Here is a 27,113-nt window from a genome sequence, read left to right as displayed (position 1 = left end):
GATTTACATATCATAAATATCATATATTCTCCTTTACGATTGTTAATTATTATTATTTATTCTCATTATGCGCTGATTTTAGCCTCAACTTGTACAGCGTATCTATTTATTGATTGATCCAACACCAGATAATGTAGTACGGTAATAAGGCAGGCTTATAATTTTGCACATATATGTGGAATCGCACGTAATTAGAGGAGAGATGCCGTCTTGGATTAAATTTCAGTTGTTTGTATAATAATAAGTCCCAATTAAGATTCCACTTTCCTTCAGAATTCAGATGATCGCGACTAGCTATGGATAGATAGGAATGTCACGTGTCAGAGTAGGTAGGTAAAAATACGGATAGATAGAAATATGGATAAGTATACGTAGAAATACGAGTGGGTAGAAATGGGGAGACAATAGTGATAAAAATATGGGTAGATAGAATACGAGCGATTATTATAATTCAAAAATATGACATTAAATATACAATAAATTAAAAATATGTAATGTTAAAATTATAATAAAACTTTATAATATTTAATTATAATATTAAAATTATTTAATACTAATGCCAGCTATATTACACGAAAACGGCAGGACAAGTACGATAAGATAAAATTCATTAAATTAACTTAATAAATATCAACTTTAAAGACTTTTAGATAAGATTTAATAGCTTTTACTCTTAATTCAAAATTCCACGTTCCAAAATGATCGCTGATTGTTATTAATACAAATTTTATTAAGTGTGAAAAATCTGAATGCTGAACCAACAATGAAATATAAGCTTCTCACTTGTGAAGTTTAATCATTATTGATATTACAGACTCACAAATATATTTTATACAATTTTTGCGAAATTCAGTATTTGAATATAAGTATCGTCGTTTGTTATTAGTCAAAATATTTTAAATAATAAATCTGGTATCGTTCCTAATAAATTTCACAAATTTTATATCGCATTTCACATATCGTATAATTAATCGTCATTTTTTGATATATTTACAGTTGCCAAAAATTTGGTATAAGAATCGTGAATTTTATTATACTTATTTCTTATATTAATTATTATACGTATTTTTGACGTCTTCGTCAAAAATCTGGTTTTAATAAAATGTCTCGAACGTGTAATTTATTTGTGTATTATATAATTCTGTATTGCATATTTTATAATAATGAAATGGATAAAATACAGAATTGTGGGTATACTTGTCTAAATTACTTTGGGACTTGGGATTATCGCGCAGCTGGATAGAAGGAAACAATTCGTTTAAGCTCTTGAAAATGTTCTCATGGCTGACAAACCGAAGAGACAAAGGCACTTGGCGAGCCGAGTGGTAGCGTAAAGTTGGACAGATGGTATTAAATCGATTAACTCGTAGCATCTGAGAAATTTCAGCACGGATAAGTGTCTCGTCTCGCTTCACTCGTTTCTTCTTTCTCCCCGGGTTTCTCCCCTTGTCTTACTCTTCTTCAACCGTACCGTACTTCAAAGAAGCCGAGAAGCTTCTCAGCTATACGTTCTCGATATGTATATGTGCACTTAGCGTGTGCTACTTGGGGTTATCGAGATTACCTCTTCGTGGTGAAGCAAGTGAGGCAACGACGTCTTTTAAATTTCTAATAGCGAATCTATGCTAATTAATGCGCGTCGGCGCGAATGTCGGCGAATATCTCTGAATATTTAAATGTGTACATTTCAAAAGCGTAAATTATTTGCAGTAGCTATTTTAGCGTCAGTTTCACTTATTGATTTAATTTAAACAAAGTGACGTCATCGGAAAAATTTAATTCATTGTTCTGGAATATTTCGGTGGGTGGATGCATTGTTGTAGATTGATACGCTCAATACGAAGCTTCGCGGCAAACGTAATAGGAAATAATATTCCCAGTAGAAAACAATTTTGTTAATCTTATCCATTTTAAATGGAAGAGAAAAAGAAAGAAAGAAAAAGAGAGCGATCTCTAAACCATTGTGTAATTTAAATTGAGAACGCGCAATTATCGGTGATAATTGAAGTTGAAATACACTGGTTTTTATTACATGAACATATACATCCGTTTTATAAATATTTTTTTCCTTTGCAAAGTATGTTTATTTGATTTAAATATTTAATCTCACTTTATCGTATTCGTCCTATTTCTCAATATCCAAATCTTAATTTATCAATAGTAATACTTATTGGTATCTATATTGTTGTTAATACCGATAAATTCTCTCGCATAAAAGAAATATAATGTAAAGTTGCAGTAAAAACAAGCTTGACTTACCGATAAATAAATACTGAACCGACGACGAGAATGACCACGATGGAGCTCAATACCATGGAGAGAATAGCGTATCCCGGAAGAGCTGTGTTGAACATTAGTAATTTAAATAAGAAAAAATATTGCACTTTGAAAGAGAGAGAAAGAGAGAGAGAGAGAGAGAGAGAGAGAGAGAGAGAGAGAGAGAGAGAGAGAGAGAGAGAGAGTCAGATGATTTTATACACTAGAAAAAACTACACAGAATTATGCCAATACAATTACGAGAAGGAAAAATTCTATTTTAATGTTTTATTTCGTCCAGTTACATATTAAACGTTTTTAGTAACCGAACATAATTAAAATTTATACAAATGTAGAAGTCTTTTTATTCTTCGTTGCGATTGCATATTTCTACCGTATATCGTATACCCAACTTTATATCATATATTATTTATTTGTTATTATATTTAAATTAAAAAAGCATTACCCACTCACAATTATCGGGACATAACGACCCGTCGAATCCGCAAGTGGGCGTATCCGGGGGTGGTTCTAAACGGCCACCGGCCCAGTGAATCTGCTTCCCAGGGATATATTCCAATGTTTTATTCGCACCATAGTAATTGGCCACAATCTGCGAGAAATTATTTCACGAATAAGATGATAAGCGGATCACCATGCAACGTAGCAAATTAAATTATTTTAATTGCGGGACTATAGGTAAAATTGTATTTTACAATTAGGCATAGATAGTTATTAATTCTCGGAGATGTCTTACTTCGAATCTGGATGTTTCCGGGTCCATGTCCAGCAAAGAGTAATCCGCAATTCTGTCCCCATTCTCGTCAATGTTTACATCGCCGGTTATTCCTGGAATTGGTCATAATTATGCGAAAATAAAACGAGACATTGCATATTTATGATTACTCGGTGAGGTTTAATCAAAGTTGAATATTAGTCGCGGCAGGCGGTTGCGGAATTGTTAATTCTCGAAAAGCTTCATTTCAAGCGCGGTGGTAAAATTTCACGTGGGCGATTGGTGCAATTCGAGGTAACCGATATAGAAGTGCAACGCGGGAATGCATGTATAGGAGGATACAGCGAGACAAGAACATATTGAAACACAAAGCAAACTGGCAATCTTGCATTCCGTTCGACGTAAGCTACGCCAGCTATAAAACTCTCTCAGAAAGCTCGAGAAACGAAGGTCGAGGCGAAAGAACGTACATAAAGGAATAAAAGATAGTCATACTTCAAAGATCCTCGCATGCAGATGAGACGTAAAGCCAGAGTAAAAAGCAATTGTTTGCATTCCTATAGGTATCGCAAGAGAAAATAACATAGACGCAGATTGACAGATATTTGAGTGATATGAATTTATTTACGTGCAAGCACAAACATTTCTTTAGAGGATCGAAACTTGAAACGTATGCGTGACAAAAGTGAAAATATCATAAGCATTCGGATAATTTCGACAATTCGGAAAATTCGAGGAAACTAGAAAGAAAATGATAAAAACGTAGCGTAAAATCGATAATGTGTAAATTGATTCCATTAATTATAAAAGTTGGAAAATCGTGGCGGGTCAATAACAGATTTTTGCGAGTGATGATTAATTATCCGGTGAATCGGATAATTAATTTAACTGCTCTGGCTACAAAGAATTTTTAATTAACAATGGTTGTAATTTGGCTGTCGTGCGTCTGGCGAAATCATCATTCATTCATTCTTTTCCACATTGCTGACCAATTTTTATTCTATAGATTTCAGTTCTATAGATCTGTTCTGTAGTTTTGTCGATTACGATTATACAATGGTGACCCATAGGCTTAATATAACACTGATGCAACAGATAAGGCATAACACAATTTTCCATCAGGAGAAAATGCCTACCGTAAAACCTTAAAGATTACGCGCGAGAAATCCCCCCATCGACTTATACCCGGTGTCGTTTTCGCTAAAGTCGCGCTAGATTGACCGACGCGAATGACTTTCGCTATAAATGTAAGCAACGATAAATGAGAGAAGCTGAAACTTACCCTTGAAACTCTTTCCCCACATTCTCCGGGTCAGATTACCGCCGTCTAGGTTGACCTCACCCGGCTTCTCCGGCAGACTCTCCTTAAGAGCGAGGGCGTAAAGCAGCACGGCGTCGTAAAACGCCGTCACGAAGGTGGAGACCGAGCTATTACCGAAGGTGAAGTCGTATTTGCTCTGAGCCAAGGATTTAACTTCGCGCGAAAAGTTCAGGTACTCTAGGTTGTCCGGGGTGCGCGCTGTTACCGTTAACAAGGCCTGATAAGCCTTCCGAGCCTTCTCGTTCCTCTCGTCGGTATCGCCCTCGACTCTCCATGGCTCTTTGGAATCATTGTCGCTAAAATACATTCGTTCATTTGATATTTTGTAATAATAATGTTTTTCACAAATATATGTTATTATGAGACAAAAAGATTCATCGAATCGTTGGATGATCAGATTTCAAAGACTTTAATTTTATGAAAACTTTAATGATATAAAAACTGTGCTGTTACATAGTAAGCATCTTTTGCTAATAAAGTATTACATTTAGTATTAAAGTATTACATTTAAAACTTTTAGAAAAGAATATAATTATCTTACAGAATTGTTAGAATATTTTACATTTAACGTTTCTATAATATATATTGAAGCCAATATGACGTTGCACAAGTAAAAGCAGCTCGTAGTATAAATTCTGCTAAAAAAAGGTTATATTGTAAAAAATATACAGTTAGACCCTCATGACACGGATTCATATAATACCGATTTATATAACATGATGGAAAAATTTTAGTATTTGTTTGTTTTAAAGTAAAATAAAAATATTTTACTATCACATCTTTAATATTTATTTTACATTTTTTATAATAAATCCTTATATCTTTTATAAATATGTTATATCGTTTATAAATTGTTTCTTATTTTTAAAACTTTTTTACTTTAAAACTTTTTAATTAATTCAATTAAAATAAATTTATAAAAATAGTCTTTATATTGAGAATTATTTAAAAAAAACATTAATTTTTACAATTACGTATATTTAATTTCCTCGAATATTACCTGAAATCGTTGATATTAAAGCGACGCATTATACGCGACCCAATTAATTTATGTTTCGGTGAAACATCATTTAACTACACCGTGACCGAGCAGCTTTTCGCCTTCACACATACCAGAGATCATAACTTTCATTTTATGATGCTCGATCGTTACATTATAATTGGAACATATAAAAGCCACAAACACCTACCGTACGTAATGCGCGTAACACTCGAATTACAAGGCGCGAAAATTCTCGTATAGAAAAATTCGTGATGCCCTGCGGCGAAACAACTGCAGGACGCGTGATTAAATAAAGTGACGTTGGAATAACACGGCATCACCGTGAGCGTTCGCACCGACAACTCGCTTGTTTATTTTTTTTTTATTTCTACATCTCTTGCACGTCTCTTTCGAGATTAAAGTAAGCGAATAAATCGGCATAGTTCGAAAGCAATCTCAAGTCTCGCCGGGAAGTTTTCTCCACTTGACATTCTGAAAATTCCTCAACTTTCTAATCTATTACTGGAATATTGGAGAGCGCTCGATTATCCAAGAAAGAACTGCCGAATACGTTCTCTAATGAACATGAATTTAAAAAATTTGATATTTTTTTGTCATCTGCGACGGACTATTGTAGGAAAGCTTAATTCAAGCTTCAAGACTTCATCATCAGATTAATTCTAACTGGAATAACTGATGAATAAAAATTCCAATTACCGTTAAAGTCAACGCCAATAGTGCTGCTCAAACCACGAGATGGTCAGACTGCTTTTCATCTCGTGCTCGTTTTAAATCTCACATGAAAATCTCGTTAAATCAGATTTTCATCGTTTTTTCGTTCCGGAAAAAAATTCACGAGATCGTGATTTCGTTAAATTCGAGCGAAAATTTTCGCTTATTGTATTTTCCCTTCCGAAAGCTGTTTTCCATTGTTTACTGGCACAATGAAAATTTATACATTCAATAGTTTTATACGGTTTACAACAGATTAACGATTGTGTCTATTCTGACTCGACTATAATCTAAATGAAGGGCTGCGGTTTGAGGTTTCCGATACGACGGATTGAATTCCACTCGACCCGAAATCGCATGATATCCTTTATTAACAAGAGCCATAGGAAAACAGAGAAGCGGAAATGCAACGAGATATCCAGTACAATAGTTTTGTTTTCCCAGAGAGTTCTCTGGGATAATGTAGCCGGGCGATCATAACCCTGCGATCTGTATCACTGGTATCGCTGAAATTCAAGATAATTCTGTTTTGATTTCGTCTGCAGATACACGACCATCGCCCGAATAAAATCATCAAGAAAACAAAATAACGTCCGAGAATGTGATCGTAAGGAACTTACGATCGCGAAGAATCACGTACTACGTTACGTTTACGACGTTCCCGGATTAGCAATTTCTCGGGACGAGGCTTTTCAAGGCCTCGTTAAACGGCGCGATTGTACGATACATGTACCTGTACTTTGTACAAACGGGAGATTTAATACCGTCCGACACGCTCACACTCGTCGGTCGAATTTCTCTCTAACGGTTCACGGAGCGTCTTTTCGAAGTTAACGGTATACAGCTGGATTGCTTTGTTCTACGAAAGGATGATCGGTGAGTCGCATGTCAGGCAGTGAGGCAGTCTCTTTATGAATGCACTGGGCGATATTAATGCTCTCAATCGTATATATAGTAGGGACGTAAACGCAAGTTTATCTAAGCGAGCAAACTGCTTCGCGAGCCCACGCGAAACGACTGCGTCGACGATATGGCAAGGGATAAATTAGATTGAATTAGAACTTCAAAACTTGACCCCTGATAGTATAAAATAACTTCTTGCAAGCGAAACGAACAAAGTAAATGCAATTGTCTCGTCCTAACCATATTATGCTAGGTAACTAAATTAATATTAGCGTATCCAGGTTCCAGATAACCGTAGAAATTGCTTCTAGTTATTTAGATAGAGATAATTACTGTTGATGAATATACTGACATTAATATAGTAAATCATATCTCATTAACAACGGAAAATATTTATACATGAATTTATACAGAGAAGTTATATTTTTAAATTCTTAGTTTGCGTGAATAAAAAAAGATTTTTTTTCTCTACGTAGGCGTAGAACGAACGTATATATGTACATATATTGTTCGTTTTACGGAAACATGTTCAATGTCGTCAGATCCCATTTTAATCTCTTTTTTACTTGCTTCTCGCCCTCCGTGAGCACTGAAGACCGACGAGACATATTTCATGCCAATTTTCCTTCTATATGGGGCCAAGCCGTCCCGGGTACCGGGTACGACTCCACATTCGTTTCAATTATAAACCGGCTTTAGTGACCGAGACACGTGCCATTGTACAAGCACCCCTGTTTATGCCCTAGTTTTTTGACATGCGACCCGTGTTCCCGCAGATTTCATGCGTTATTAGCTGATTTATGGCACAAGATATCCCAAATGATATTTCACAACTGCGTCATTAAATAGCGTAATATACAAAATTCTGAAAATTCTAATCAGTTTAGATTAGAAGAAAATGCCATTTGGCTTGAGGTGGATTTTGGTAGCCTAATAATACCCGTCACGGATTAAGGGAGGTTCTATGTTTGAACTGTGGCTGAGGTGATATTTTTTACAATAAATTCTTTACAGTAATTTAAATAGGATGCTTATTAGCATCAAAAATCGATTATTGATTTAAGTAGGAGGAGGGGGTTTACTGTTCCAACGAAAGCTGTGTTTTAAAGCCAACAAACAATCGACGCGCAGTTTACTACAGGAAATTTGTATACTTGGAAATACAGATAAATGTTATTAGACTACCAAGATCCAGCTCGGACTGTAAATGGCATTTTCTTCTAAATTGATTGTATATCATGACGGTCGTGTTTCTCTCAACAAAATTTTAATTTTTAAACATAGAATATTTCAGATGAGATATCTCGCATATCGAAAAGAGAAAGATTAAAAACGTGTTACACGCAAAGATAAGTCTGTTAATTCTTTCAGATAAGCACAATTTTTCCTCGAAATTATCTTTCTCTACTTTGTGCTCTCTTTCAAAACGTACAAGGATTATCTTATGTTCTATCTCATTAAAATGTTCATGGTACGTTACATTTATATGGCCGTACGTATACTTTTTATTCCGTACGAAATTTCCGTAATAGCGCTCTATTCACGTTCTATCCACGACGAATAACACACGCAATTACTCTTAGTGGTAAAATTGCGAGTTTACTCCGCTCACCTGGAGGAGAGCTCTATGGAGAAGAACACGTACTCCCCTGAGTCCACCATCCCGAGCTCCTCGGCAGCCAGCAATATTTCCCGGATGGTCGTTGAATTAGCGCACATCACCACGACTGAAACATAAAGAAAACACGATTTCTTGGGAGACATGTTGAGATCTATATAAATATTATCGCGGTCGAACCACTTTCCGATATGCGCTCGATCCAATCGCATTTGCAGTTTGCTGCATACGAATGTGGCACAAGTATATCCACTTAATTTTACATAAAGGTAGGTTAACGTATGTTAACCACGTATGTTAACGTATGCGCGAGAGTAGAATTTAAAAAAAAAATGAATAATCTACAGATGCATCAGTAGATGACTGATCAAGATATATTCTTGCATCAACCTTTTTGCTAGCAAAGTTTTTATCGTATTCTTATCTCTTATTTTTATCGCATCTTGTCTCTTATTTTATTTAAAAATATATTCTGGGGCTTACACACATACACACATTTTCAAATATTTGCAAGGTTTAACTCACAGTCTTAAAAAATAGAGATTATGTATATCTGTGACGAAGTTCTTTTTTCAAATTTTTTTTGAAATACATAATCTCTATTTCTTAAATACGGATTTAAGATGGTTTATATGGAGAAATAAGTTCTTCAATTATATAACTTTATATAATTGCAAAAATTAATATACATAGATTAAATGGTTATTATTTGCTGATAAACTTGCGGGTGATTATCCATTGATGCACTTACGTTTCATATAAATTCCAAAATTACAAAACACTATCAGACTACAGCAGCAAGATGAATAATACCGTCTGTAAAGTTCAACTTCAACGATCTAGAATTGTTGTCGTATATCGTGCTTCGACATCTTTATCCTAGTTCAATCCAGCTTAAACCCAGCGGATTCAACGCGAAATTCAGGGAGATGTATAATATGTACATAGATAGACGGGGAAGACAAGGAAGTTTCGATTACCGTTTCTCTTTAAAGTAGAATACCATATACGCCGACACGTTTCACAGTCGCTTCTACATTGCTGTTTGACGTGCGAACGCTCTTGCACGTGAGTCTTCCCAAAGCGCGCGTCATCTTGTCAAATCTCGTACGCGCTTAAGATATTACGGAGAGATGAATATTCTTCGTGTTACGACGAGAGATATAAAATTCGACGTGAAAATCTTCTGTACATCACCGACGTTCGTCAGGCATTTTACTTTTACTTACACGTCGACAACGAACATGTAAAACTGCTCGAATTTCGAATAAAATGGGAATATTGCGCATGCAAAGGAAGCTTGTATTAAAAACGTATGAATTTCGTTAAACATTAGATAATTTAGCGCGAGCATGTTTGAAGTTAATAATTTCTTTTTTGCCATTATGAAATAAAAATATTACAGAAATTGCATTGTAGCTATATGAATTAAAAATAATTGCGATGTCTTTTCGCTTTGTCATTTCAGAGAACACTTTTACGCACCACAAAAATCTAAATAAAATCTGCGCTGAGCTTTATCCTCGGTTTTATTATATCGTTTGAATTTTTCGAAGAGAGGAAACGATTTCAGTTATGGCGCTTTCAGAAATTGACTTGCTCACATAAATGTCTAATATTATAGAAAACTGTTGTTCGTGAAATTGTTACAACGCTATAAAGTTATATGTGTGTGTGTTGTATGTATAATGTATATACATTTTAATATATCTTGAAAAAGATTGCCTTTTACATTCGCTAGTAAAAACTATATAATTAATTAAATGTTATATAATGTTATTATACGTATTATGCAAATAATGATAATGTTTATTTTATTCATATGATTTTAAGCACTTAAAAGAACGTATTTTTTGTTTTACTGATTATTCCAAACAATTTTCAGAGAAAATGAGTAATAATTTTATGTACTTCAGGTATTTACAATGAGTAACACATTTAAGAATCAGACGTGTTATTAAAAGAACTGGTCCTACGAAATTGTTTCGCAGATGTCTTGAGCCTCACGAGACATGTTTAAGCAAAATGCGCTTTCACAAAATAATCCGGGGCTGCTCGTATCGTTGCACCGCAACGCGCCAAGCCAGATATAAACGTTTATCCAAGCAAAGTCATAATCCCGCTTTTACGACAAGTCAAACACGCGCCATTAATCGGTGCAACTCTCGCATACGCCTCTAACTAACTTTGGATCAAGACACAATTCGGGACATTAACATTTTGAGAGTCTATTCATTTTGTACTAATTATCGATAAAATGTTCTCTTAATCTGATGTTGTTAAACACAACTTCGTACATGCTATTTATTCGCATACCTCGTACAAACCGACGTTGTAGAACATCGCGCTCTACTGTATTTACATGTTATTTTCGAAATAAAGCGAGCGAATGAGACGTATTGTCTCGTAATCGTAACGTCAGTAAGATTCAGTAAGATGGGAAGCGTTGTCGTAGTTGCATTATTATGAGTCGATCCCACTTAGTTTCTCATTAGAGATGCTCTTCATTTAACGCCACCGTAGCTACCACCGATGACGACGATTAACTAGAGTCATACGATACAAAGGGGTAAAGTTCGTTCCATTATATCATGAGCACAGACATCCCGCCGACGTAATGACATTGATATCGGCTAAAGTTTACGCGCCGCGCCGTTCCAACCGTATTTCTTCACCCCGCAACGCTTAAGGCGTTTCGATTAATAAATGCAGTTATGAAAACCTGCATTAGAATGGGGATATATACACGAAATTATAATAGATTGTAGTAAGATGCGACGAATGATTTTAATATATTTCTAATATCTCTCGATAATATGTATATATAAAATTATACGCTAAAATATCGTGACAGATGTTGATCGAAATTTTGTGACGCATTCTTTTGTACGTTTTCAAATTACGCCTATTCAGATTTTTAGGCATATTAATTCCGGAAAATTTTATTTCCTTGTCACGCTCTCTTTTGTAATATAAAATAAAAGTTGAATGAGAAAAGAATTGACTGAATGAGCTACCAAAGAGAACTTAACTAGTTTATTATTAGAACTTAACTAGTTAGTTTTAATTAATTTTACAAATTTTATCTTGCTGTCGAATAAAAATACGAGATCTCTTGTAGAAAAGAGAATCCTTGCACTCGAACTGATTATCAGCATCGCTGATATTTTTTCGAGCTTGGAAAATTTTCCTAAAATTTCCTTCCCTATTGGTAAGTCGAGATACGCTAGTCTTGTTCAGTTTTTATGAAAAAAATTACAACTACAAAGCATTTCGAGAGCATACTCGTAAAAGACTAAAGCGTGAAGTATTTTCATCTTCTTTCAAATCTTCGAGAACCGAATATTGATAAGTAGATCTAGATAGGTAAAGGACACCGCCTTTATTCCAAGGCGAGGAAATTTGATTAAACAATCGCTGAGTCAGTCGCGATGAAAATCGACTTCAAAGTCATGTACAGAGGGCACGGAGAATATCGTGATAAACGATCGGTTCGACTCATCGAGAGCGTAACACCCTACATCGATTGAAAATTTGAACGGCGGTAAAAAGTAGTCGAGGCGTAAAACGAAAAGACGAGCAGAGCTCGGATCAGCCGCCGATGCAGGTAAAATGGATAGATCGATGTTATACGTCTGTATACCGGGAATAGCCTCATTATCACATAGATCGAATCTTCTTTTACTTCTCTTTTATAGCTCGTCTTGCGCCCCCGTTACTTCGTAGACACACGTACCTGAGACAGCCGTTCGAATAGAGTTAAATGTAAACTCGTTGTGTAATTTCGTCTCCCGGCACGGTAACGTGATAATACTGACAACAGACACTTGCTTTGCAACACCTCTTTCGAGGAAATTTGATAAGAATTACAGTCGGAAACTTTCAAATAACGCTTTAGAAATTCGATCGTAAGTAAAACTTTATACATCTTGTATAAATTTAAAATATAACTGTAAGTAATTTATTAATTATAATAAAAGATAAAAGATATATTATTAGAGATAAAATAAGACTGAATAAACAAAGAGGATATTTTATGCGCTAATATAATGTTAGAAAAAATAAAACTATTGTTGAATATTTTTTGGTATTTTTACATATAATAAACAATATATTATTAATACTCACGTCTGTTCAGTAATATTAATTTATGTATTGAATATAAAATAATTTATCATAAAATACTTTGAAAATATGCACAAATGGATCAAACATGCATTCAGAAAAACTGTGTGCATACGATTGCCAACACAAAACGTTCGATAAGTGTTCCATCTTGATATGAAATTGATAACACACATACACATTATATAAAATAAATATTTTTACTCCGCAATAAGCCGTAGCAGAAATGTATCTTGGATATCAATAACGCCAAGATTAAACGTTTTGCACAATATATCGAGATTAATATCCAACCTACATTAAGCATGAAGCAGATATCCCGTTATCAGATTGCCTTATTGTTTCGGATATTATTTATAGCATAGACGTGAGAACTCGGCGAGACAGCGCGGGGTACTGAATCATCGTTCCTTCCGCGCGAGGCGGAGAATGAAAAATTCGATAAGAATCCGTTCTTCGACATACACACAGCGGAACTTTGAGAATTCCAATCAATCGACGATTTATGGCATTCGCTAGTAATTTAACGTAGATCGCCAGATCGGTGACGACACGGTGCGCCACGTCCCGTTAATGTCTACTTCTCGGAAATCGGATCGTGTCGGCGTCTCGATCGACTATGAATTCCTCGCGGCGTTGTTCTAAAAGTTCGTTCTCGCAATCAGACACGCGCGCGATTAGAATTCATGAGACCATCAAGTAACTCGATGGCGTTACATATCTAACGATGGTGGATCTGACGATGGTGATGATAATGATTAAAAATCGATTAAGCAATAATTAATTATTGGCAATAGCAAATTTATTTGAAAATTTAAGATCTGTAGAAAACATAATACGATTTAAGTTTTTTTATTTCACCTTCAAAACATTATTCTTTATATGCACGTGTTTCAAAGAGTTTTATTTAAAAGAGATTAAGAGATTAAAAGATTTCAATCTCTTAATTTATCTCACTTGAAATGTCATTGTTTCTTTTATGCGCTCTTCGTTATAGAATAATTTGAAAAAGCATCTTGAAAAAGTATAAGAGGATACAATCTCTTTTATTCTTTATATTATGATTCAAAGTGTTATCCGGTATTTGGGTCAAAAATATTTGTGCTTTCCTGGAAGTTGCAAGTGCCGCGCAGATAGCATCAAATCGAAGAGACATATTCCGCAGCTTATTTCACTCCTATTGAGAATAAGTCTACCGTGAACTCTTTGTAATGCGATTTGAAGATTCGAGCACGTGGGGGAGCGATGAGGAACAAGCGTGGAGACATTTTCAAGATGAAGCTCCGCTCGTACGAATCACCTGTGCGATATCGTGAGGGAGAATTGCTCGTCGCGAAATGTGACGTTCCGATAAAGTGCCCTGAGATTTATGACATAACTCGATCATTGCGGTATCACGCCCCGGGTACATCAAATTAATTAATTGCACGCGGAGACGTGCTCTCCGCTTCGTTACCCCGTGCGACGTATTCAATTTTCCCAATGCCTGTAAGATGATTAATTACATCGTAATTATGAGAAACGCGCGCAATGCGAATGCGTCGTTTTACTAAATACCGATGAAAGCTCCTCGGCGTTCCGAGGAGAGCCGATTGTGCGTTACCCACAGGGATGGAGTTGTTAATGGAAATTTATTTAACGTTCGGATAACGCATGTAAACCTAGTTGACGAGTTTGAAGTGTTAAACACGATCAACGAGTAAAAGGCAAGGGGCGCACTTGTAGAGGCAAACTTCGTAAACGATATCAATTAAATGATGGTGTCGAAGTTCACCGTCCGTGGACTATCAAGCCCGCGTTTCACAACGCGACGTCCTTTAGCAGTGTTAAACGCTAAACGTTACACGCCACGTCGGCTCTGATAAAAGCTGATTGATTTATGTAAAGTCTGAAAGCACAACACAAAATTATTTAGGGTGCGCAATTACGTTATGCGATGAGTTAAATGAACGAACATATATTACAGAGAACTCGGAAATGCAGGTTTCTCTATATAAATTATAAAATAGGCAATGTAAAAGAGGAAAAAAGAGTTCGCCTGAAATATAATAAATCTTCTTTGCAAAAAGAAATCTTAAAAATCCTATTACAGACAGTCTTTTAATTTTTTAATTTTTTAGCAGGATTTATTCCATTAAAACTTTACATAAACTTTTTCCCTCTTCTACTTTATATCCCGTAAATTGCAAAAAAACACATCTATATTAATATTCCGAATATTTTCTATTAACATGTATTTTGTATGAGCATGTGTAATGACTCTGAATATATTTTTAGAACATATGCACATTTTAATCATTTACACATTTTGTAGGAGGAGTCCCACACACATATTTCCATTTTTATAAATAAAATATATCACATGAACTTTTTTGCCCAGTTCAAAATAGATTAGTTTGTCATAACTTTGTCACGCGTGCATGTTTGAATTAAGCTACACAATAAAAAACGTTTTTATTTTTGCGAGCAAAAATACGTCACAAATGTCGAATTTCCGATACTTTCGTTGATATTTGGCATATACCGTTCTTCTGATGAATCAGAAGACTCCCGCGATTAGGAGGGCGAATGAATTAATGAGAGAACAATCATCGTGAATCGAGCGGACTTACTCCGTGCCGATTTCGAGACGAAGCTGAGCAGGTTTCTGTAATCCTCGGCGGTGGTGGTCTCCTGGTTGAAGCTCTTGTGCACCGGCGTTTGATTGAGCGCCGTGAATACGGCGCTCAGCGTGAAATGACACTCGGAATTGCCTCTACTGCTGGCCATCTCGTGATTGTGAAACAGCAGACCGCAGATTTTCCATCCGAAACGCCGTAGGATATGTCTGAACGCGTCGCCCACCAAACGATGGGAGCCCATCATCCTGGTTAACGTCGGGTAATGCTCGCCCTTGTGACGAAACGCCTCCGCCTGCGCGCCCGCCGTCAGCACGGGTATGCCCCATACCCCCGCGTATCTGGCCACGGGCGCGATCACGTAATCACATACGGGACCCAGAAAAGCGTCTGTTGCGATTCGGGAAATAATAGATTTATCAAATTTTGCGCCGGTTTTTGCTTAATCGGGAGGCCCATTGCGAGTGTGAAACATCACGAAAAGTTCGACGCTTTATTTAGAGCCGAGATTACCGTAAAATTCAATCTTTTATGTTTATTTAGCGTTAAACACCTTTCACGAATAAGCGATCTGTCTTCTTCTGTCACGGAAGAAATAAATCACCCAAAAAATTATCGAAAATTCGATGCTTTGATTGAGACAAGTAGTAATCATAATCGTAAAAATTCAGCTCTACAAGCGATTTATTCGCGATTTATTGTCGGCACACGCGAACCTGCTATTTTTCTGTGTCATACATAGTTTCAAGTAGTATAGAATTGAATCCACTCTTGGCGCCAGGGATGATAGAAAACAAGGTAGAGCCACGTGCGCGAAATAGATAACACGAATCTGAATTTATGAATCCGAATATATTGGCTCCGCGTTATAATCCTATCACCGCCGCCTTTATGATCTGATACCTCGATAACAAGTATATTGTTTGTCGAAGGGACTTCGCTTGCAAGATGTACACTCCGCGTATGAGTGTACACGGTTGATTAACGTATCGATTGATGGGCGCAATTAAATTAAACTGGTACATTTCGTGTTCGCTCACATGGCTTATATACTCTCGAGGGGTGCACTTATAGATCAGACCGCAACTGATTACGGAAACGTCGATGTACATCCTCCGGGAGTATGCTTTTAACGATTATTAATATCGAATGTCTTCGTCACGACTGACACGTGACAGATGTATGAAATGTTCCCGGCGGGATAAACGTCCGGAAAAATATTTCTTACTGCGTCAGCCGCATCGCACGTGAAGCCGGTAATTCCCCACGACGCTAAAGCTCGTTCGCCGCGTGTTCACGCATTCACATCGGCACACATGCATTTGTACACGCGTACAATATGTTTTTCAAATGCACGTGCAATTAAAATCTTGCTGACTGAGGCGATATCGCGAGTTGGCGAAGGGAGAACTTGACAAAACGTGCAACGAGAACGTGAGGATAATAGAACGACTAGCTAATTAAATAGATTGTTATTCTCCCGCTGTGCAAGGAAACGCTTATTGTTCACGAGTTTTCGAACCAAAATTCCATTATTTTTTGCACAATGCTCTTGGCAATTAGCAAGGGACATTCGCTTCGTACGAAACGTCGCGCGGACAGGGAAATGGAGACAAGGAAATCTTTTTCAAATGATTACGAAAGTTTGCCCTTATTTGCGAAATAAATGCCACGAGAATAAAGACGTATATGTCAGTGCATTTCGTTCACCGTTGTAATTAAAGTGTATCAGCTTTTACAAGCAACAGGCTTCCAATTGCGTTTGTTTCATTCACAGATTTACACGAACGCGCTAAGCCGCGCGACCTGAAACGCTTCTCGAAATCCTCGATTCTCGATTCCCGCGCGTTTACCCGCAAGCAATGCGCCTCCATGGAGCCGCAGTTCTAATTAGCAATCACGAGTGATATTGCGTCGATATCCAATTCCACATAAAGGCAAACATTACCGTGGAATAATCGTTCCGAACGACACGCGGTCCGCGTTTAAAACGCATTAATTCGCGCTAACGGCTACCGAATTCCCCCGCGGTGCGCCCAATTTAGGGCTTTCAATCTTCATCGATCGAAGCTACGTAATATGATAATAACTGCGTCAGGTTACCTAGCGTCATTGTGGCTGCAAATTCCAGCGTAAAGCGGTTACGTCCGATTAACGCCGCATGCATCCCCAATGTCGCTGCGGCACTGCATGTGGTCGCTTTTATCCGGCGAAACTGCCAAAGTTGCTGGAGTTTATGGCAACTATATGCTATACGAAGATTCCCGTGGGAAACTTATAAGCCCCATCATGTCGTTAACGGATGGTGCATTAAGTCCCGCGTACCTTTTTTAATACCCCGCTTTCAGTAATATCTCGCCTAAGTTTAATTCACTTCCTTACACAATTTTTTTTACGATTAATTTCAATTTATTATCTTAACTCTAATTGGATTTTATGTAATTTAATTAAAGGCTTAATTTGAAAGATTTAATTAAAGGCTTAATTGAAGAGAATTAGCGTAAGTATGAAATTAGCGTAAAATATGAAATTACATGATATCTAATGACAGAATTTTTCGTGAATTAAATTTCAAAATTACATGTCGACAAAATTATGCCAAAAGTTTACGATAAATAATTGTTAAAGCCAAGTTGACTTATTATGTACTATTTTTATCAGAGTTATACTTTGTATATTTCTTGTCGACACGTTGCGTCCGTTGTAGTATAAAGAAGTATACAAAAAGTGAAATATATATTTCTGTGTAAATTGTTGTTCAATATAGAACGCACTTTTTAGACGCATATTCCGTTGAAACTTTCCTTTCGTCGGATGAATAAAAACTCGTCCCGCGCGAGGCTCTAAAATGTGAGAGCGTGAAAACGTGACTCGTAAATTCGGCCGAAAATTAAGCCGCAGATGACGAAGTGCATTCCCGATGGCGATGAGTTATTGCAGTCGCATGCCATATTTCGGTGTACCGCAATATTTCGCGTGTAGAGATTATACAGACGCATAGTTTTGCACAAATAGACGAAGATCCTCGTGGATTTTATGACGCAAATACGTGCTTGTTACAGCTCGTTCAACGAGTAAAAAGTGAATTTTACGGATATGATTTATTTATGCCGATTTGGAGAGGGAAGATAAAATCATGAATAATTCTAAATTGATCTTTAATAAAAACGGGCTGTTTACAGCAAGGGATTAAGCGGGTGTAACGATATAAATCAGTAATAATAGAAATATTTACGTGAAATAATATAAAAATGTATAATATGACATAAAATCATATACATGTTCGTGCCAAATTAATTTATTGTATCTAATATAAAATTATTAGTGCTTTTAGCAACCGCGAGAAAGTGTAATGGAATATATATATATATATATATATATATATATATAGGACTTTATTTGGATTGGGAATTTTCGCGAATTCTTATTTCTTGAGATAAAAGAAATATGACTCATAGCACTCTCCAGACTTGACTCAGATATTCCGAGCTTCGCATAGACTATCTATTATAGGCAGATTTATCTCTCTTGGCAGGTTTTTTTTCGCCCTTTAGACTCGTCGAAAGGAGCAACAAGTGCTATGTTATATGAGGGTTTCCTATATATACCCCCCTAAGTACGTGAATACGCGCCGTAAGCTTGATACACCCTTTACGCCAGGGATAACCGAAGACCCGTTTCGTCTACGAAAGTTAGCTTTCGGGGTAAAAGCTATTCTTATCACGTACTGCTGGCTTAGCGCGAAAACTCAATTTCATTATTACTTGCTCGACGTCTACGTGGATTTTTGTCGAGTAAGAAATAATATCACGGATTATCACCTCGTAATTATCGCCGGCTACTGCAATATACGCGGCCGCGTAATATTAAAAAAATGTAGCTGCAGGGCTTATCTGGTGACATTTGCGCAATTCTGGATTAGCGTGCTGACAAACAATCTTCATTGTTTACGTACGAAATATTTCAACAGAAATGAAATTTTATTTTACTCGTAACATCTGTATCGTTTTATATACTGTAGCTAGATAGAGAAATATCGCATATATACGCTTTGCCATAGTTATTATATTTCTATCATTCATTCGTGTTTATATGATGTGTATACATATATAAATCGATATATAGGATATAACATAAGAACTTAACTTTTACGGACGAAACGTGAAGAAAAAGGAATTATATTTAAAGAAATTACACTTGTTTTCCACCTTTTTAAACGAAATTGAAGAGATTTTGAGAATTATTATTATCGCGATTTGCTATTGTCGCGATATCTCGGATTAAATTTACCGTCATGACTAATGAAAGATTATTTCTATAATTCCAGTTAATAATTATGCACTCGCGCGATATTTTATTTTTAACTGCCTTCAAACCACGGACATGAATTTGCGTTTCTTGCAATCTATACTGCGAATAATATCGCGAAAACGCAATTCACTTTTATTATGAAGGTATCTGCAATCATAAGGGGAAACTGCTTATCATTGACTTATCAACTTATGCCACGACAATTGCGAGTGAAAATAACAAGATAGTCATGAATTTCATCTCGTGTTAATACATAAACAAGACTAAAAAATATTTGTAATTCATGAATCAAGAAAATTTCTTTGCCTCGCTATTTTTCTCTGTAGAAGAAGCAACAAATAGCATACTAATAATATTTTATAGAATTTATTATGCATCTTGAGAAAAGTATACAGTAGACTTGAGTAGACTAAAAAAGAAATAACAAGCAGCTCTCACTTTTTTAGAAGAAAACAGTCAAAGAGATAAAATACACGAAGTTGTTGCGGTGAATAGTAAACGCCGAGAGAAACGTGCAATGAGAGACTGCGTCTCATTAAAAACTGAACTGCGTCTCCCGCAGTTGTCTCGTTTCAATACGCGATGTTTCTTCGCTCTCGATGAGCTCTCGGTAGCAAGAAAAATACACCTGTGACGCCGCATGCCATTCAGATATTATACACGATCGCCCACAATCGCGGCAGAATAAGATCACAAACGTGTTTACCTTCGGAATTGGGATAAAAAGTTATATGTTAAATTTTTGCGATATTCTGTTTTCCTTCATAACATACTTTTTGCTTTTCTATACTTTCGAGTTAATATTCGAGCGAGATAAAACAAGATATAAGAACCACGCGTATCCGAAATCACATTTGAAACGAAATTAGCATGAAAGTTTTCGCAATCTTATGTAACACGGAAAACTTCGACAGATGTGGGAAGAAGTTGCGATGCATCTAGTTAGAGTCTTGAGAGATTTGTATGGGTCAGAAAAGAGAGAAGTTCTTCTATTCTTCGCGACGCGGCGACGTCGAAACTACAAACTGATCCAGTCATCTCGCGAATACTGTGAAAAAAATTGCGGTTCTGCTCAAAACAACAGAAACTGCACAGTTAGATTGTTTTATTATTTAGACGGGTCCTGTTTCAGGGAAAGAGAGAAAATATTTCACAAATTTTAGTAACGAAAGATTCGAAAAGAAATGAAAATTTATATGTTGAGTGAATAAAAACGTATTTCAGTAAACCAACCAATGTCTATACTTATCATCTGTCTTCCATAATTTCATCGAAAACAAAAGTGCAGAGAATAATTTTAAAAGGTGCTTTTCCATCTGTATTAACAGGATTTTCATAGTCGATGGAGATGAGCGTGCATATATAACGTATATGAATGGCTTGTTCACCGCAAGAGGGATTATAGACATCTACATAATATACAAGATATTCAGTAATACGTCTAGTACTCTCGACCAAAAGTATACAATAGCACCCTATTTTTGAGGTATATTCAAAACAGAGTATCACGTAGAGCACCCTATTTTTGAGGTATGTTCAGAATAGAGTATCATGTATCTTCCAAACCAATAAAAATATTTTCCCTTCTATACGCTTCGCATAGATGGACGCAAACAAGAAAGCAAACCTCGCTTCGATCAACTTTAGTCTGCACCCGTTAGCAACGTAAACTTGTCGCCTTTAAGATGTCGCGAAAAAAAGCGGTTATTATTTTTGCATAATAATAAACGTGTATATATTATTCGTAATAAAAACATATGTTAAATGTCTTCGCTTTTCGAGAAACAAATCTCCGGAGCGTACGTAACTTCTCATGAATGCAGTCAAACTTGATGTTATAGTGTACGTGTAAGGTCAAGTACATAACGTAAAGCACGCGATTCTAGCTACCGTTATTTTGATGTATTTTTAAAAGATTTATGAGAATGATATATATATAATATTCATCATTTCTTATCATTCAACCTCTCTTGGGTACAATTAAATTTTATTTTAAATTCAAAAAAGATAAATCAGATGTTTAATGAGAAAATAACGTTTTTTAAATGATAGTTTAAAATTAAAAAATGCTTGGAAAACATTAAAGTACCAGAGTGTACAAATAAAATAAAACAGCAAAGTTTCCAACAACATTATTTTCGATATAACTGCATTAATCATATTTGAAATAAAAGTGTCTCCAAGCTTGCAGAAAAATAAAAAACAAATTGCATGAAATTAAACAGAGTAACGTACTTTAGTTAAGCGCAAGATATAAATGTTTATATCACGGTTTTTCGAAATTCATACGATCATGTTGATCTCGAATAATAACGAAAATGTAGAAATGTAGAACGTGGCTCATCGAGAAAAATTTCCGGTACAAAAGAATCCTCGAGTACGCTTGTCATATGCATCGCGACGTCAAGATTATTACTTGCGTAACGCAGAAATAAAATAGACATATCTCGGCTACGAAACATACATACATAGCCAGATACTTTTATTCAGTTACGATTCAATTGCTTGCTTTAAATTCATCTACTTTCATCGATGCGACCTACATACGTATACTCGAACTTGCATTATGGAGGAAACCGCTCATCTTTAAATTCAATGAAAAATGAGATGTACTTTACAAATAGAAAATAATCATATTCAACATGAAATGGAAAAATTCCTCCCGTGAATTATTATCACTGTCATTCTTGTTCGATTACCAGCTACAAATGTGTTTACATCCTCCCTTTTTTCTTTCCGCGCTTGATCTCACAAATTATACCGGCGAATACCACACACGACTAGAATAAATCTATGCTTTATAAAATTTTAGCATATCTTTCACAGACAATTGATATTTTGTTGATATATTAAATATCGTATCTTACTTATCTTGCTTTTATTGTCAAAATTAAAAAAAAAGATAATTATTCATAATTTTTAACATTATTAATATAAGAATTTACATTAAAAAACATGAATATAAAATGTAAGCATTTCGATTAATAGAAAGTCCAGCATTCTGTAACAGTTAACAATCAAGGAGAAAAGGCTATCAGTTTCATTAAATTGAATTTTAATCGAATCGTTTGTGAGTCATGTTTATGTTTAAAATTCTTATATCGTGGCTTTAGAACCTCGTTGTAATGCTGTAAAAAGTAGGCCACCTCTGAGACTGGGTCTATCATCAGGTGGACATCAATCCGAAGCGTCGAGAACGCTAATGACTTCCGCCTGTTTCGATTAGATTGGATTTATTACTGCGCGGCGCATAAACACAGTAGTGCATCGCGACTGCAGACGCAACAAACGCCTGGAATAACTTCGATGAAATGACACGAATTCACCTATCGTGTAGGAAAATTATTTTCAGCGATGCAGTAAATTATATCGGGACGCATAATAAACCCGGAGGAATTTATCGCAGCGTAAAATTTTTGTTACGGTCAAAAAGAAAGTATAGTGTTATACGAGCAATCTCGCGAGAGAAACGTAAACAACCCGCAAAAATCGCAAGCGGTGACGTTTAGCAGAGTTTTGATCTTAATGACTGATCTCGCCAATTAATTATTATGACGTTCAAAATATAAAATTTTATGTTTTATATTGCAGAAGAGTACAACATAAATTTTTTGTTAATAATAAAATCAAAAAATAGTGTTTTTTTTTCCATGTGTCGCGTATTGTCTGCATTCGCGAGAGGGAAACGTTTGTTCAATTCTATTTAAATAAGCAACAACAATCCCATTATATAGAAAACCCGTTTATTCGGTATTAAGACGATTTAAAAGCGGAAATTTTATGGAGCGGGCCTTCAGCCGAATAAACGTCGAACATTCCCTAGGGGAATATATATTTCCTCGCGTAAAACGAGGTATAAATAGAAGCAATAAAATATCGTGATTCAACAATGGTGAACGGTCGGTTCAAAATTTTCGGATCGGTCAAAAACGATTTAAAACGTGCGTGAATATCGATGTATATTCAAGTAGCGCGGGTAGCTAAAGCCATACATTTTCCTTGCATACACGCGCGTTTAACGCCTCGCCGCGTAAAAAGAGGGATATATAACGCGACTGTAGATACGGAAATCGGAGTCACTCCGCCAGCAGTTCAAAAATAAGGCAAATAAAGTTAATAAACCGCGCGGTACACGTGTACCAGATCTGTGCGGGAACGCTCGACGATAAGAGAGCGCGTCCGCGTGGAATAAAACGCCAAGGAAGTAATTTCATCGGGAAATGCATACACGTCGTCGTCCATTGAGTTTGCCTATTAAACCATTCCTACATCATCCTTTTTTTTCTCTTCTTCCCTCTCGTTCCTCGCTTTTACCTCGACCCACTTGCTACCGTGCCGATTGAAATCGTTCGTTTTTCCCATTTAAACCGGCAATCGCGTTGATTAAAAGAGGAAGTACACGGGATAACCCTTACGCGAGATAGTGCCGACAGCCTCCGTTGCAAGAGTTTTCCCGCGCGGAAAGAGGCGATCAAAGTACTGAAACTTGTAATCCGATAGCCATGTACTATACAGTTTCGTATTAACTAACATTAACAAGCACACCGCTTGTGTCAATATAGCGTAATACGGCGAATTTTATGAAAGTTCTAAGAGCGTGAAACATCAACGTCGCTGATGGACCCTTACCTACTCTCCATTTTCATAAAAATAAAGATAAAGTGACGGTAAAGTAATAATAAAATTGAATAAGCGCGTCTCGTTTTTATATAGACGCCGATATTAACCGACGGCTGGTGATACCGTCAAATCGCACGACATGAATATTTATAAAGGAACGATATATTCGCGCGTCAGCAGTGGGTCGTGCTAATTCGCAGAAAGGAAAAACGAATAAAATACGCGCCTCGATTTATTCAGCGGGAGATTTCTTTCTCGCCAATTTGACGAGCGATGCGAAATCTCGTTATTTTCGCGATAATCGCGCAATCTCTACGACCTCTACCGTGGCTCCGTCCATAAGAGGAATAGATAGGTAAGGGTGGGAAAAAAGAGGGAAAAAAGAATGCATTTCCGAGAGCAATTTATGGTGAGGCGGCGCCATTTTTGCGGCCGTTACACAGCCCGGCGAAGTAAACCTCCGGCGGGCGTCGTAAGAAAGTGAAGATGCGCTTACTGCATCTTCACGCGCGACCTTTTATCGCATACTTTATGCAGAACCTATCTGCACACACGCGTTACCCTTCCTCGTGTACGACACAAGCGAATTTACTCGTCGAAAAACTCGGCGCGGATTGCTCCGACAGAGGTATCATAAATAATCATCATGAATTCATCATAGAGGTGAATTGCTCGCGAGCTGCGAACGCGACGCTTCGGAATGAGAGAGATGTATCTTCTTTGAGAACGAAAAGCTTCAAACGGAATATAGGACTGCCGGCAAAGCGCATTAAGCGCGAAACCGGTCGTTCCCGATGACCGAGACTGACATGATCAACAGGTGAATGACTAATTTAGTCTTTTATCGGTATCGCCGTATTATCGTCGCCGCCGCGACGCAAATAACGCGTTTTATAGCGCATTTGTGGTTTAATTTGCATTATTTTACAACCGTGCGTTGCAACGTGATGTTCTGAATTCCGCTGATGTCGCGATTTCGCGATTTTATTCGCGACAGCAATAAGCGAATTATAATATAAATACATAATATATTCTGAATCGACTGGCAAATGCATTTAAGGGAGTTCCACTCTGTTGCATCTTCCCTATCGTTGAAATATCGTCGTGAGAAGAAAATATTTGCACCTCCACGTGCGTTTTTACGACCGAGATTACGACTCGACCGCGCGACGAAATAAGTAACTATACAAAAAGAGATGGAAGGGCTAAAAGATTAAATTCGATTTCGTACCGCAATTGAAAAGTCCACAAATTAACGCTCGACAAAATCAACCTTTTTTCTTCATTAATGGATGAATCGTAATCAGCCTCCGTCGTTTCACGCTCCGAGAGATTTGAAATGCCAAATCAACGATGAGTTTCATTTAGCAATGTTTGTTAATAACTGTGCGTATTTTATTTAAGCAAACTTGTTCAAGAAAGTAAACGAGTTTAAAGTGCAAATTACAATGCATAATCTATGTGTATTTTAAAGTAAATACTGAAGTTTAAACGGTATTTAATCATATTAGGTTTTAAAGTATCCTATTTATTATTGCGTAAAGTGTCGCAAAGATCCTTCACTTTTAATGTTAATGGCGGAAGTTTTGATGAGTTGGAGTCAATTTCTCGTTGGGGGAACTTCTAGAAAGACCATTATTCACCACTATTTTATATTTACACTTAATTATTTCAGTAATTATACGTTAATTAAAAATAGAAGAGTAAACGCATTCAGAATGCTTTGCATGCTTAATAACTCACTTCTCAATTTATTCAACTTAAGAAAAGCGATAGGAAGGAAAGACAAATGTTCTTTTCTGCGTATCATAGTTTTCGAATTTTTTAGCGATTTCTACGAACGCGAAAAAATTTACGTCCGAGTTGATTTAACCGGGATGGATTGATAAGGATAGATTTATACTCCAGTTTAGCTTCTGTCGGTGGATTGAGAATTAATCCGCTCGAACCTATTTCCCCATAATAATAAGATTCGTAATTGAAATCGAGGAAAGAATCGTAGATAACGTGCAAAATTCAAAATGAGTTTTCTAGCCAATTTCGCAAATCGATAGGAATGTCAATTACAATTAGTATTTTCATTAATTTCGTGCTGAAGGAGAAGGGAATCGTATTAAGGGCTTCCATGAGTATCCGTGTCGATGCAATTAAAACTGTAATGGACTATCAATCGAATATCGAACAGAAACGGCAGAAAATGTGCTCTCTTCGTAAACATTCATAATGAATTCTCATTACCGGTGAACACGTAATTATAGAGTTCTCCCATCGAAAGCATCGTTTGCGAAGACGATTCTTCTGACCGAGCTGTTCTCCTTTGATAAGTGGCAACGAATTATATCTCGCTCTTGCTCGGCTCTCGATCTCTCACGAGAAAGATCGGCGCAGTTTTCTCGCCGGTCGCGGGCACGATTTCACCCATTAACGCGTAAACTCGTCCCGCGAACAGAGATAGGATATTTTTCATCGGCGATCCGCACGCACTCCTGAGAAAGTAAATGATTCGCTTACGAGCGAGGGCGTAAGGTCAATTAATCCGAAGAGAAGAGCGAGCCACCGGCACGACGGCACTAATTAAGCCGAATTAAAGCGATATTTAACGGAGTCTGGATGCGCGCGAACCGGAGGGTCGACGAAAAAAGACGCGCGGCTTTGGTTGACTGACCGGCGAGAGCCGTTTTGTCATCGTCATCGTCATCGTTGTTGTTTCCATCGTGTCGTCGCGGCTGGCAGCTCGTTTGCAGCTGCAAATTGACACGGGCTGACGTCATCCCCTCATAAAAATAGGCGCGTTTCTGCCGAGGCGGTTTGCCGCGGCATTATGGCACGGCTCTAACTACGGGGCCCAATTAAAACATACGGCATCGGGCCCTCAGAGGAATATCGTCTCT

General features: G+C 36.8%; 1 protein-coding gene across 5 annotated transcripts in view; it reads right to left on the bottom strand.

Moving 5' to 3' along the window:
- The window catches only part of LOC139771224 (atrial natriuretic peptide receptor 1), a 92,770-nt gene that overhangs the window by 43,481 nt on the left and 22,176 nt on the right, over window positions 1–27,113 (bottom strand). For 3 of the 5 annotated variants that reach the window (XM_071703844.1, XM_071703845.1, XM_071703846.1), the window contains 5 exons: window positions 8,543–8,657; window positions 4,275–4,609; window positions 3,014–3,105; window positions 2,731–2,869; window positions 2,260–2,341 (listed from right to left, as the gene is read on the bottom strand). In XM_071703844.1, coding sequence (XP_071559945.1) covers window positions 2,260–2,341; window positions 2,731–2,869; window positions 3,014–3,105; window positions 4,275–4,609; window positions 8,543–8,657 — 763 coding nt within the window. Of the gene's footprint in view, window positions 1–2,259; window positions 2,342–2,730; window positions 2,870–3,013; window positions 3,106–4,274; window positions 4,610–8,542; window positions 8,658–15,285; window positions 15,682–27,113 lie in introns of all 5 variants that reach the window. The other 2 variants (XM_071703842.1, XM_071703843.1) reach the window with 1 other exon arrangement.

This window comes from Temnothorax nylanderi, unplaced genomic scaffold (assembly GCF_030848795.1).
Source record: "Temnothorax nylanderi isolate EJ_2023f unplaced genomic scaffold, tnyl_v1.0 TNYL_tig0037_pilon, whole genome shotgun sequence".
NCBI classification, from domain to species: Eukaryota; Metazoa; Arthropoda; class Insecta; order Hymenoptera; family Formicidae; genus Temnothorax; species Temnothorax nylanderi.
The sequence above is the reverse complement of the archived record's forward strand: the minus strand, read 5'-3'. Positions and strand labels throughout refer to the sequence as shown.